The 12735-nt window shown below is 38.1% G+C and overlaps 1 protein-coding gene across 1 annotated transcript in view; it reads left to right on the top strand.

Moving 5' to 3' along the window:
- myo10 (myosin X) overlaps positions 1-12735 on the top strand; it is a 161579-nt gene that overhangs the window by 83898 nt on the left and 64946 nt on the right. Inside the window, exons 5-13 of the mRNA XM_088085923.1 lie at positions 6194-6328; positions 6440-6564; positions 7784-7797; positions 8075-8159; positions 8657-8760; positions 9353-9482; positions 10069-10190; positions 10894-11040; positions 11555-11655. Of these exons, the coding sequence (XP_087942049.1) occupies positions 6194-6328; positions 6440-6564; positions 7784-7797; positions 8075-8159; positions 8657-8760; positions 9353-9482; positions 10069-10190; positions 10894-11040; positions 11555-11655 (963 nt within the window). The remainder of the gene's footprint in view (positions 1-6193; positions 6329-6439; positions 6565-7783; positions 7798-8074; positions 8160-8656; positions 8761-9352; positions 9483-10068; positions 10191-10893; positions 11041-11554; positions 11656-12735) is intronic.

The raw sequence follows: 12735 nt of genomic DNA, 5'->3' as shown, positions 1-12735 counted from the left end.
CTAAATTGAGAAAAACAGCAGTTGAATAGAAAAGTCTCGCCTATAGTTCCATTTATTTATTTTTTGTAGATTATATTTGTGTTTTTATTTAGATCAGGAACAATAAGGCCGCACAGTCAGTGCCAGCATGCAGTTGCTGGTTGGTTTTCGGGTTGGACACTCTAATATTTTTCCCTCATACTGACTCGTGTTAAGTCATGCTGCTTGTTTCTAGAAAATGTCAAAAGGTCAAAGTGCATTATAAGAGACTGGGGGACTTTTTTATTTGCCAAATTAAGATTATTATTAGGGTTGATTTTGTTTTGACTGGCCGCCACGGTGTCCGAAACAGCCCAGATGTGATTAAACGACGGCGCTCTGAGGGTGTTACCCTGCTCAGCCGACAGCCCCCGACCCGGCAGTTTGTCCCTGACCTCCTGACCCCAGAGGTGGGGGTGAGGTCACACTCGGGACTCTCCACCCTCAATAATTACTCAGGCATCTGGGGGTCACCAAAGCCCCGCAGCAAAGCCCTGCAAAAACATACCTGAGAGGTTTTCCTCCTGGCAGGATTTATCTGCGCTGAGAGTCCGATTAAGAATTTGACTGTGACCAAAGGGAGGAATGCATCACAGCGAAGGAGGAGAGCATGATGGGAAGAAAACATGTTTGTTTTAGGTGCATCATGAGACGGGCAGTTATTTTAACCTCAACTTTTTTTAGTTAGACTGATGTTGTTTTTTGTTTTTGTGTCTTTTTATTGCCTCGCAGGATTTAGCAGCATTAATGAGTGAAGTGAGGACGAGTCTCAGCGCCTTAAAGTGAAATAGTTTGGTGTTTTCTTTGGTCATGAGGCCACATTGGACTCTTTGTTAGACTAAACCAGCACCATTAAAGTTTTAACGTTACAGTCTGAAGATTTAGTATCAAGAGTAAATTCAATTATTTTCCCACAATGATAAAACAAATATGCTAATTTATTTATGAAAATAATCTTGCAATGACCTGTGCAGCTCTGACCGTCGCTCACATCCACGCATCTCATTATTACCATTTTACAACCAAAATTAGTGCATGCACTCAGGTTTTCAAACACAGGTAAACCAACTAAAAATAGGCGATAGACCCATTGCCTGTAGAGCAGATCTGTGCACGCGGTATTGCAGCAGATGAGTATGCCTTTCTCCGTGTGTGTGTGTGTGTTGGGGTTGTTTTAGATGATCCACTCATAACTTGAAGAGTTATGTGATGCAATAACAGCTCTTGTAGCTCCTGCTGCATCATGAGGGAGCCAGTTCCTGCTGACAAGCACACAGACACAGCATCATGTGACCTCATAGCATCATGTGACCTAGAAAAGCCAAAAAAGCGTTGTCATTGCTGATTCACGAAATATGGCTTTTTTGAATCAACTAAAATACCACCTCATGTGAGCATAACAACTTATCCATCGTTATCGTCTTTCCATTAGGCATATTTACCTTTGGAATTTCAATTTGCACAATTTTAGGGTAAATGGAAACCCGCCTGTTGACAGACCCACGCCTCTACAGTCAGTCTGCCGGTGCGGCTTAAGGTCTTTTGAGTGTTTGACTCATTGACTTGTTCAGTTTTAATATTTCTGGCAGTGCAGCACGACACCTACAGGGCAGCCTGGCAGAGTTTAGATGTGCAAGTCGATCTCAAATAAATTTGCTTTAAAAAAAAATCTGTCTCCCGTGAAACAGATCTCAGTTCTTTGGACTCAACTCCAGATTAAACGACATTAAGAGAGATTGTTTTGCTCTCTCACCGAACTCTTCGTCTCAGTTTCTCCTTCCTGCTCTCAAACTCTTTGACTCTCCGACAGAGTCTGCCGCTCAGCGCCTCGGCACAAAAGGCCTGGGTGAGATCCAGAGCTGCCAGGGCAGTTTGTCCAGCACGCTCAGTCGCTCCGCTGAAGACTCCCTCCTTCCTCCCTGTGGGGGGTTTTACCTTGGGTGGCAACAGCATGTGGAGAGCCAGGGATTAGCACAAAGGGAGGGTGCAGTTTAATGTGTGTGTGTGTGTGTGTGTGTGTGTGTGTGTGTGTGTGTGTGTGTGTGTGTGTGTGTGTGTGTCCTGGTTTAAATAAGTTGGCACGCTGCCAGAGGTCTTTTAAGTGAGTTACATTCAGATTTGGCCATCGCTGCAGTCTAAGCTATTTAAATGAGCTACACACACCGAGCCCTTTAAAGTGAGATCTAATCTCTTTACGAAAGTTTGACCCGCCGTTGGAGCGAGCCGCTGCTGAGATCCGTCGCTGTGTTTGGATTTACTGTTTCTCATCAGCGGTAATGAAGAGCCCCGACGCTGAAACACAACATTCGAGCTGATCTAATGGGTCTCTCTCACTTTAAAAAGTTCTGCATTCTGAGAAAGTCAAGTCTGTCTCTAATATTCCCTGAATTGAAGTATAAGTACTACAAACTTTTGCAGCAAGAAAAGATGCTGGGAGAAATTCTGACAATTGTCACATTTTTTAGACTAATATGTCATCGTAAGGATCAGACACAAAGGCTATAAACATGTCATAGAATTAAAAAAAATAATTTTTTTAATTGAAATTTTAGTGTACAGTGTAGTACACTACACTTAGTGTAGTTTTATCAGTGTACAAATATATATCCCGTCACACAGTCACAATAATAATCACATTTGCAGTGAGAGGTTATAAAGTAACCAAAGTACATAAGTAATTAATTAGACTTTAATAAATAAATTAATTAAAATGAAAAAATAGAATTGTAAAGTAATACAACATAAATCAAAGAAATACAATAAAAATAGATAAAATAAAACAAATGAAATTAAAGGTAGGATCAATACTTTGATGTTGTCCATATAACGTCTCCTTTTCAGTCACTGATGCGTGTTTGGTCGGCCAAGAAGGACATAAATGAGTCCAATGAAAAAGTGGAGTAAAATAAAAAAACGTTAAATTTAACCCCTTTAATGGTCCGCCAGTGCCTACACCGATGTTTTTGCACACACATACATGCACATACACACACGCATAAATAAAAACATGACTTTGTGATTAAATAAAGCAGTAAAGAACAGAAGTGCTCTGTTAAACCAGAAATTAGAAAATAAAAAAAATACATAAATATAAAAATAAATAAACAAGTAAATATATAGATAAAATGATAATAGCAATGATAAAAGATAAATAAGTAAAATACTCAAACTGTAGATATGAGGCAAATGACAAGAAGACAGCACAAAATTAAATAAGTATTGACGATGATTGAAAATGTTTCAGACGGCAGCTTCCAAAGACGCGAATGATCTCAGCCTCCATGTGGAGCGTGTAAAACACAGCCCGTCCTGTCATAACATGTGTCCACACACAGCCAAACGCAGCGTTTACATTATCTCCCGTCCTGTTTTCTGTCCATCGGGAATGTGCCACTGACTCTGTGGACATGACCGGCCGCGCTGCACGGCTGATGCGTGACATTCAAGTTCAACTTTATTTATAAAACACAGCTAAAGCAAACAGTGTCGCCCAAAGTGGCGTCCAAAAGACAAATGATTAAGATAAATGAGCTTCAGCTGTGTTTCTCGACTATCGTTTGCATTTTCAGTGCCAGTCACATATGGTGCATCTCAAAAAAATAGAATATCATAAAAGAGTTACTTTTTCTTTGTAATTTAATTCAAAAAGGTAAACTTTCATGTATTTTATATTTTTTTGTTTGAATTTTGATGATTATGGCTTATGGCTCATGAAAATCAGAAATCAGGTATCTCAAACTACCATTTCCTGAGATCACTCAAAAAATATAAGCCTGAGCCTCACATGGAGCGGCTGTGGGTTCATTTTTAATACCTCTAGGTGTCTTTTAGACAGAAAACAATATAAGAAAGTTCACATTCTGTCATAACTCAAACTCCAAACTTGTTTCAATCTAAGAGCCAACAAAAAAATATGACAAAGTTAAACAAAATCGATTTAGACCCAGAATCTGTGCCGGCCTGCTGCCAGGGCCTGTGTGAGACGCTCAGATAGTAATGATGGAAAAACGTCTCCAGTGCAGTCAGTGAGAGTGTAAACAAAGCCTGCAGGATGAGAGAGATGCGGACAGCAGTGATTACAGGCTGATGAAGCTCGTCAGATGGTTTAAAAATGCAAAATCACAGCGATCAGCGCAGAGAGGCTGAGTTTGAGAGTGCAGTTTGTAGTGAATACTGACAAAACGCTGACATGTCCACACTGCTAGCGAGAAAGTTACTGCCACAAATCTGAAAATCTAGAAATCTGAGAACCCCCCAAAATCTGACGTGGCTGAAGGTGAATGTAAATTTAGCGACAATACCTTTGGTATGTCAAACAAGAGAAAGAAGTATATAAATGTGTATGTACATGGATGTGAATGTATGTATCTGTGTGTGTGTGTGTGTGTGTGTGTGTGTGTGTGTGTGTGTGTGTGTGTGTCTTTACATATGAAAGTGTGTATAAGTACATGTATGTAGCCCCTTCTATTCTTTTTTCCCTCTTATTCTTTTAACAAAGACAATGATGGAGGGAGAAATGAAGGTGGAAAGAAGAGAAGTGCATTGTCCTGTAAATTATGCTGCATCAGCATTGTACAGCATTATGATTGTAGGTGTGCCAAAATACAGCATTTATAAAGATGTGTTTGTAAAAGTCAGAAATGAAAATTAAAGAAGGTTCCCACCTTTCTATCTTAATGTGTGATTTTAAGGCCTGTTGATGTTTTACTTGCATCCTGCAGGTCTCATTTCCACTCAGCAGTGTCCAGCGCGCCATCTAGTGGTGTAAAACAGTTATCATTGACTGAATGTTTCCCTGCATGTGTGAAATCGGCGTGTGCTTCAGTCATGAGTCGGTCATCAACACCTGATTCACGTCTGACCCACTTTGTTGCGAGTCAGCGTGAGTTTAAACCTGCAGCTCGTTTGTGCTCAGTCTTAAATACACACACGCGTTCAGTGTTTACACAAACGGAGGTCACGTTTTCTCTGCTGCAAACAGAAGTGTTGAAAGATGCCGGAGGCTTTAAAATACAAGAAGGGACTGTAGGGTTGAAAACATGAAATGTCTTTGAAATTATGAGACCGTTTAGGCACTCTTAAACTTCTCCGCCTTTATTTTCTGCAGTGACTTTCATCCTAAAACACTTGAAACATGCAGTAATCATGTTTACATTGTAGGGATAGTACAGGTTTTGAACTGCAGTTATATCAGGTATAATCAGTGTATTACATGCAGTAGACGTCAGTTTGGAGAAGCGTGCAGGAGTCTGACACAGAAAAGTCAGCGAGAAAATGTCTTTTAACCGCCTAAATATCAATCAATATCAATATTAGTTCAGGAATATTTTCACCACTCAGACGGGTGAGACATTAACACCTTCAGTGCCACATATATGTTCTCCCCGAAGCCACCAGACGCCATTGGAAAAAAATCAACCATTTTAGCTCACTGAAAAATGGAGAAGTTATTGTTACAATAATGAAAAGTTATTCACCACTGATTCAATCAGTTAGTGTTATTGTGTGATTTTGAATTAAGCCATTTAAACGCAGTTTTTTTTGTATTTGCTTGCTTTCATTTTTTATTTTATTTTATTTATTCATTTTTTATTTTTTATTTTTCTGTCTGGTCATGAAGTTATTAATGATCCGGTTGTTGAGAAACAGGAGGTTGTGTAGGAACTTGTTTCAGACAAAACATATTCAAGCTGTATTTATTTTTCTGTGATATATTTGAAAAAAATAAAGAAGACCTTGATCCAAAAAAGCACCAAAAAACACAAAGTCACAAAGTGTAATGACCTCCCCGAGGACATAAGGCTCGCAGAATTAACGCCTTCTCCTAAATCACTTCTTAAAACCTGTTTTTATATATTTTATATATTTAACTTATTTTATTTATATCTTTTATTTTGGGGTATTATTGCTTTTCTTGCATTTTATTTGTATTATTCTATATTGACATTTTGCATCTTGCATTCTTTTTGTCCTGATTTGTATTGATTTTATCTGACCTCGGCTGTAGTTTGGTCCCGCTTGTGTTCGTTAGGGCTGGTTGGGTTTCTGCTTTTGTATGTTAAAACACTTTATAAACTCTGTTTTTAAAGGTGCTACAACGATAAAGTTGTTATTATTGCTCATGGGCACTTTAGAAGATCAGGTCTCACCACCCGTGTGTTTTATTCCCCCGCAGTGGCGAGAGCGGCGCCGGGAAAACAGAAAGCACCAAGCTGATCCTGAAGTTCCTGTCGGCCATGAGCCAGCACTCCCTGGAGCTTTCGTCCAGAGACCGCACGTCACACGTGGAGGAGGCGCTGCTGGAGAGCAGGTAATCATTCATCTGATTTACGGTTCATTATTTTTGAGCGATGAGAGTTTAATTTCCATTGAAGGCTTGTTTGAGGTTTGGCTGATGATCCTGTCCTTCTCCGCTCCACAGTCCCATCATGGAGGCGTTTGGAAACGCCAAAACCGTCTACAACAACAACTCCAGCCGCTTTGGGAAGTTTGTCCAGCTGCATTTCAGCCAGAAGGGCAACATCCAGGGAGGCCGAATCATCGACTGTATCCTTTGAAACCCACTCAGTGTTAAGTGGCTGCGCTTCCTTTTCTCTGCACATTTGCTGCCCAGACGTAATATACAGGAAGGAAGTACTTGAAGAGGTTGGCAAAGCCTTTTTTAAGGGTAAAAACACGAAGGATCCACTGACTGCCGTTCATTTTCTGTTATAACTGCGAATCCAGGATAGTGAACGTGAGGATTACAGGCGCACTGTGAAAAAAATGAAAAAGAAAAGTACATAAAACCATGAAGTTCTTTTCAGTTTTTACCTAAATGTCGAATTTACTTATAATTTTCTGATAGTTACTTAATTTTGTGAAGTTGTTGCAACTTAAAAATGACATGAAATGACCTTGTTGTTTCTCAGTGTTGGAAACTTCAGTGAATCGAGTTAATCTGACTGAATTCGTACATTACAAAGAGAATTTTGCAAATGAAGTTATTTCTGCGAGTTTTGTTTCATTAACAAGTTGAAGTAAATACAAATATACTATTAGATACTAGTTTGCAACCAGCAGAAAACAGAATACATTTGGTTTGAGGAAGTTGCTAAAACTTAGGAAGATTAATTTGGTTTAACATGTCATTTTTAAGCTGCAACAACATCACAAAATCAAGTAAATATAAGTAAATTCTAAGTAAAATAGCAATTAGAGAAGTAAACATAAATTAAGAGCAATCGTCATATTTATTATCATTTTTCAAGGCAATCGATTTCCTCGATTTTTTTTTTAAGTAACATGAATTTGTGAGATTTTACAGAATATTAGGCACGGGAAACTTGACTTACTGAAGTGACTAAAACTTATGAAGTTTAAGTTAATTTAAATAGTCTTTTTAAGTTAAAACAACGTCACAAAATTCAGTAAATATAACTACATGAAAATTAGTGTAATACTAACATACAAAATAAACATATTGTGTTTTAATCAGTTTCCTGGATTTTTGAAAGTCGAGTTATCAGATTGTCAGTGGCTGCCAGTCAGTGTAGAGAGCAAAAAGTAAATAATTACTTATATTTTTAAGCATTTTTATTGTTGTCTTTAGAAGCTGATTCCATTTCTAAATTTCTATTTCTGTTTGTTTGTTCTTAAAGTGGAAATCTCTAATTATTTGCGTGTCATGCGTAACTCTGGTGTTCCCCCTCAACAGCTCAGCTAACTAACTCGTTTAAGCTTCTCCAACAGTTTCGTTCCTTGACTGACACTTTTCTGACCACAGACCTCTTAGAAAAGGTGAGTTTGCTGTTAAAAGTTTCATCTTTCAGCGAGAGCAGCTCTCAGTTGTGACGACTTCAAAATTAAAGTATTAACACCTCTGCAAAAACACGTTTGCAGCATTAAAGTAGTCTGATCTGTCTTTCTGTATGTTCCAAACACTCTTTTTTTTACGTTTTTGTACGCGTTTGTTTGTCGTGATATTTTGGTTTGAGTGCCACCGTAAGAATGTGTTTGTGTGTTTGTGCTGATAAAAGTGTGAATATTCAATCGCGGCTCTTCTGTTTCCCTACAGAACCGAGTGGTCCGGCAAAACCCAGGCGAGAGAAACTACCACATTTTCTACGCCCTGTTAGCGGGAACCAACAACCAGCAAAAAGGTTAGTCCTCGCTAAAATACTCAAATTATAACAAATTATAATATTAAAAAGTCACAAAGTTAACTCTTTTGTGTTCATTTGCATTTTTGTGTTAATTTTTACTTTGTTAAAACAAAAGTGTCAAAACATGATGTGGACACGATAATATTAGCAGCAGAGGATACTGTAATATCTGTATTTACAGCTGCAACACGGCGCGTATTAAATTAGAGGTCTTTACTTTCAAAACTGTAAGTTGTTGCAAAAGTAAGAAATAAGAAACAAGATAATAAGAAAAAAACAAATAAAATGAAAATAAAAACAAAACAAGAACAGAAATAATACTTAAATGATATTAAATTATATATATAGATGTATATATATAAAGGAGGAACAAAAAGGAGAACAAGGAGAGCAGGAAAATGTAAAGATAATAAAACGGCAATATGAATAGTGCCGTGTTATTCTGCAATAAAATAATTGTGTGTTTGTATCTGTGCTTGTTTGTGATGTTGCAGAAGCGTTCGGGTTGACGCAGCCGGACAGCTACCACTACCTGAGACAGTCCAGCTGTCTCACCGACAAGACAATCAACGACGGCGGCACTTTTCAGGATGTTCTGGTACGCAGGACGCAACCAGCTCCACCACTTAAACATTTACCCAAAAACCAACATCACATTCACTCACTGACGACTACAGCAGCCGTTACAGACGCATTAACGCAGAGGCTGCTTTATGATGAACTGTTAAAGAAATGAGTGTAAATTAAGTTTGTGAGTTTGTATCTTTTTATTGAATTATGTATTCTAGCATGTCATTTATTGTATTCCGAGAACATTTGATTTGATTTCCCACATATATTTGCATGCATTACATTTCTCAACGGGACTCATTCATTCATTTATTCATAACAAAAAATCAGTTGAAGAAACTCTGAATATTTGATCCTGGTGAGACTGAAAAGTGAAACCCGCCGCTGCCAAACCCAAACCAACAGACACGTAACTGTAAGTCAGTCCAAACCTCCGAAAAACCCCAAAGACTAATCGGCTGCTGAAGACAGATTGTAACGACTCAGTCTGGACCCAAAAGAAACAAAATTAGCTGGTGAGGAATTCAACATGAGATCCATCAGAGGCCGCCCGCCTGCAGCGAGAACACCAAGCTGCGCTCTGAGGTTTCACCAGCGTCTTCTGTGTTTGTGTTTCCCAGAATGCCATGAGAACGATGCAGTTCACGGAGGAGAACATCGGGGAGATCCTGCGCCTCCTGGCTGGGATCCTCCACGCGGGGAACATCGAGTTCATGACGGCCGGAGGAGCTCAGGTCTCCTCCAAATCAGGTCAGAAACTTTTTCTTCATTTTCACACCTTTGTCTTATTTACACTTTTAACCGCCGCAGCCTCTTTCACCGTTACTCTCAGTGTTTTTCCAACTTCTTTTTCGTTTTCCCGCCAGTATGCCCTCACAGGATTAAAGAGAGCATCAGTTATTGAACTGCACGTCTGCCTGTGTGCAGTACCCTGAGGAGGACCTCTAGTGGTCATTTTAAACAGTCGTGTTGGTCAGGTGAACGTGTGTCTGCAGGGGGACACAAGTTTCATAGAAAGAGAGTTAATTTTGCAACAATTTCTGAAGTAGCTGAACGGCAAACAATCAGAAAATACCCAAATGTGTTAATTTGGAAAAGAATAAAACATGACTTCCTGTATTTTGCCGTTCAGTTCAGCTCGTTGCTGTCTGTTTTGCCGTCTTTTTGCCGTCTTTCTGCGCTCTCTCCTCAGGGACTTTTTTGTTTTTTTCCCCGTATATCTAGTTTTTCTCTGTCTCTGCAGCTGAATGAATTATTCTGCTGTTGGATTTGTTTTAAAATGACATTTTCATCTCTGAAGTGTCTGAAGATGAGGTTTGTGTGTTCCCTCCATCAGCGGCCCTCAGCCGGACGTCTGACCTCCTGGGGCTGAACCCGGATCAGCTGGCCGAGGTCCTGACTCACCGGTCCATGATCCTCAGGGGCGAGGAGATCTCCACGCCGCTCACCGTGGAACAGGTGAGTAAACACCTCTGACGGTCTACTTTAACCCCTTGAAACCGAAGCAAATCGGTTTGATTTCTTACAAAAACATGGGAAGAAGGCAACGAGAACAAAAAATGGCCCCAGAAAAATAGCAAGAAATTAGTAAAAAAGTTACAAGAAAATTACCTGGAAACAAGTAAAACAAAATGTAAAATCAGACAAGAAATGACCGCAAAGGTGCTTCAAAAAATAATATATTATAATTTTGAATATATTCATATTTTTTGAAAAATTATGAATATAGTTTTCCTGGATTTCTTTTTTAATTCCCCCATTAATTGTTATCATTTTTTTTTATTCGGTTCTTTTTTTTGTCACCCTTTACTAATTTTTTTGCGTGTTGTTTGGGGCATTTCTTGCCAAGTTGTTCGCTGCCTTTTCCGACATGTTTTAGCTGTTTGAGAAAGAAATCAAAGAAATGTGCTCAGGTTTCAAAGGGTTAAACAGCTTGTTAAGGGCGTCTGAATGCAGCACAAGAAAAGTGATGTGGATCCAGTGAACACAACATCTGCGACTGTTTTTTCGGCAAAATCCTAATAAGCTGCTGCTCGCACAGACGACCTCCACGGCTGAAAACACGACTGAACACATTTCTGTCAACATGCTAACCTTCGAGCGACTGATCACGAGAAAGTGTGTGTGGTTTGAGTCGTGTATTTCGGCTGCTCCTCCGCAGGCGGTGGACTCCAGAGACTCCATGGCCATGGCACTTTATTCTCAGTGTTTCAACTGGATCATCCGCAAGCTCAACAACCGCATCAGGGGCCGAGAAGACTTCAAATCCATCAGCATCCTGGACATCTTTGGATTTGAGAACTTTGAGGTGTGTTTGAACGAGAAGAAAAATTAAAAGACTTCACAAGCAAACATTATACCATAAAAAAATAAAATAAAAATAATAATAATTATAATTAAGAAAATTAAAATAAAATAAAATAAAAATAATAATAGTAATAATAATAGTAATAATAATAATAATAATAATAATAACAATAATAATGATAATAAATAATAATAATGATAATTAAGAAAAATAAAATAAAACTCGCTGCTTTCTTTTGTGTTTCTGATATGAACTCAACTTTAATTTTCTCTCAGGGATAAAAAAGTTTATCGAATTTAACTGAATTAAATTAAATTCGGATCCCTCACACAAGCACACTCCATTAAACTCAATAATATGACCTTTTATTACCCACTCCTGAGTATTTAATCTTATTTTAATTGTTAATCAGGAAATAGGAAAACAAACCTCGGGGTTTTCTTGTTCTTTGGTTCATTAACTCTCCGCCTGTGTTTTTTCTGTGTCTGACGCGACCTCATTTTGGTCCCCACAGGTCAACCGCTTTGAGCAGTTCAACATCAACTATGCAAACGAGAAGCTTCAGGAATATTTTAACAAGCACATTTTCTCCCTGGAGCAACTTGAATATAACAAGTAAGTGGAGTTTTTTTACTGGAGACGACTCGTTTGGTTTTTCACTCCGTTCACAAATGCACTTCATTACTTTGGCCAAAATGTTGTTTTATGACAAACCTCTAAAGTCTAATTTAAGGTTTTTATGCTGTTAGCTGTTGAATGATGTCACCCGCAGAGGCAGAGAACAACAGTAAAGTTTATTTAAAAAGCGGTTTAAAGTTTTCAGGAAAACTGTGTAACAGATAATGTTTCAAATTGTGTTTTCAAGGCTCATTGGGTTAACATTACCTCAGAAATAAGTGGCCTCCAAGTGCACACACACACACACACACACACACACACACACACACACAAAGTAACCCTACGCAACTGACTGACCCCGCCATCACGATTTTTAATGATTTTTCCTCCTTTACAAACCTCTCATGTCACCTAATGTTGCCCTGTCTTGCTTGTTCTCACCTGTTTTGCTTCACTAAATTGAAAAAAATAAATAAGAATTTACAAGATTAATGAACACAAAATAAAATAAAATAAATGAATAATAATTTGACTAACTCCTACATAATATCTAAAATATGTAGGCATGAGACTGCTCTCTGCTTTCAGTCAACTAGGTTAGTTTGAGCTAGTTTGCCTGAATTACTGTATTTTCATTATTTACTTCCGTAATAACTCCTCCTTACTATTTATTATCTTTAGCCCTTGAAACCAACATTGCAAAATTATAATAATTTTTTAAAAATAATTTGAAATATTGGATTATGATTATTATGAATGACTATCATTATAACAAACTAACTTAAAAAGATGGCGGTTTATCAGACTTTATATTATATGTTTTTTATTACTTTCATTAATAATAAGAAGAAGAGTTATTATAATTGTTATTATTATAATATTATGTATTTGTTTATCAGTTGCAGAAAACAGTCTGAGGGGAGAGGATGAAATATATAGTGTCTGCACTTTAGCTTTATAGTGAGGGCGATAATAATCAAGTTTTTAAAAGATGAGTAAAATGAATCTTTCAAAACTAAAACGTGGTGAGTAAATAATGTCACTAAAGATCATCAGGAGGCTTTTGAGCCCTCCGTC

The sequence above is a fragment of the Plectropomus leopardus genome, chromosome 12, assembly GCF_026936395.1.
Source record: "Plectropomus leopardus strain MGB_pleo_1.0 chromosome 12, ASM2693639v1, whole genome shotgun sequence".
Classification (NCBI taxonomy): Eukaryota; Metazoa; Chordata; class Actinopteri; order Perciformes; family Serranidae; genus Plectropomus; species Plectropomus leopardus.
This window is presented reverse-complemented; position numbering and strand designations above follow the sequence as displayed.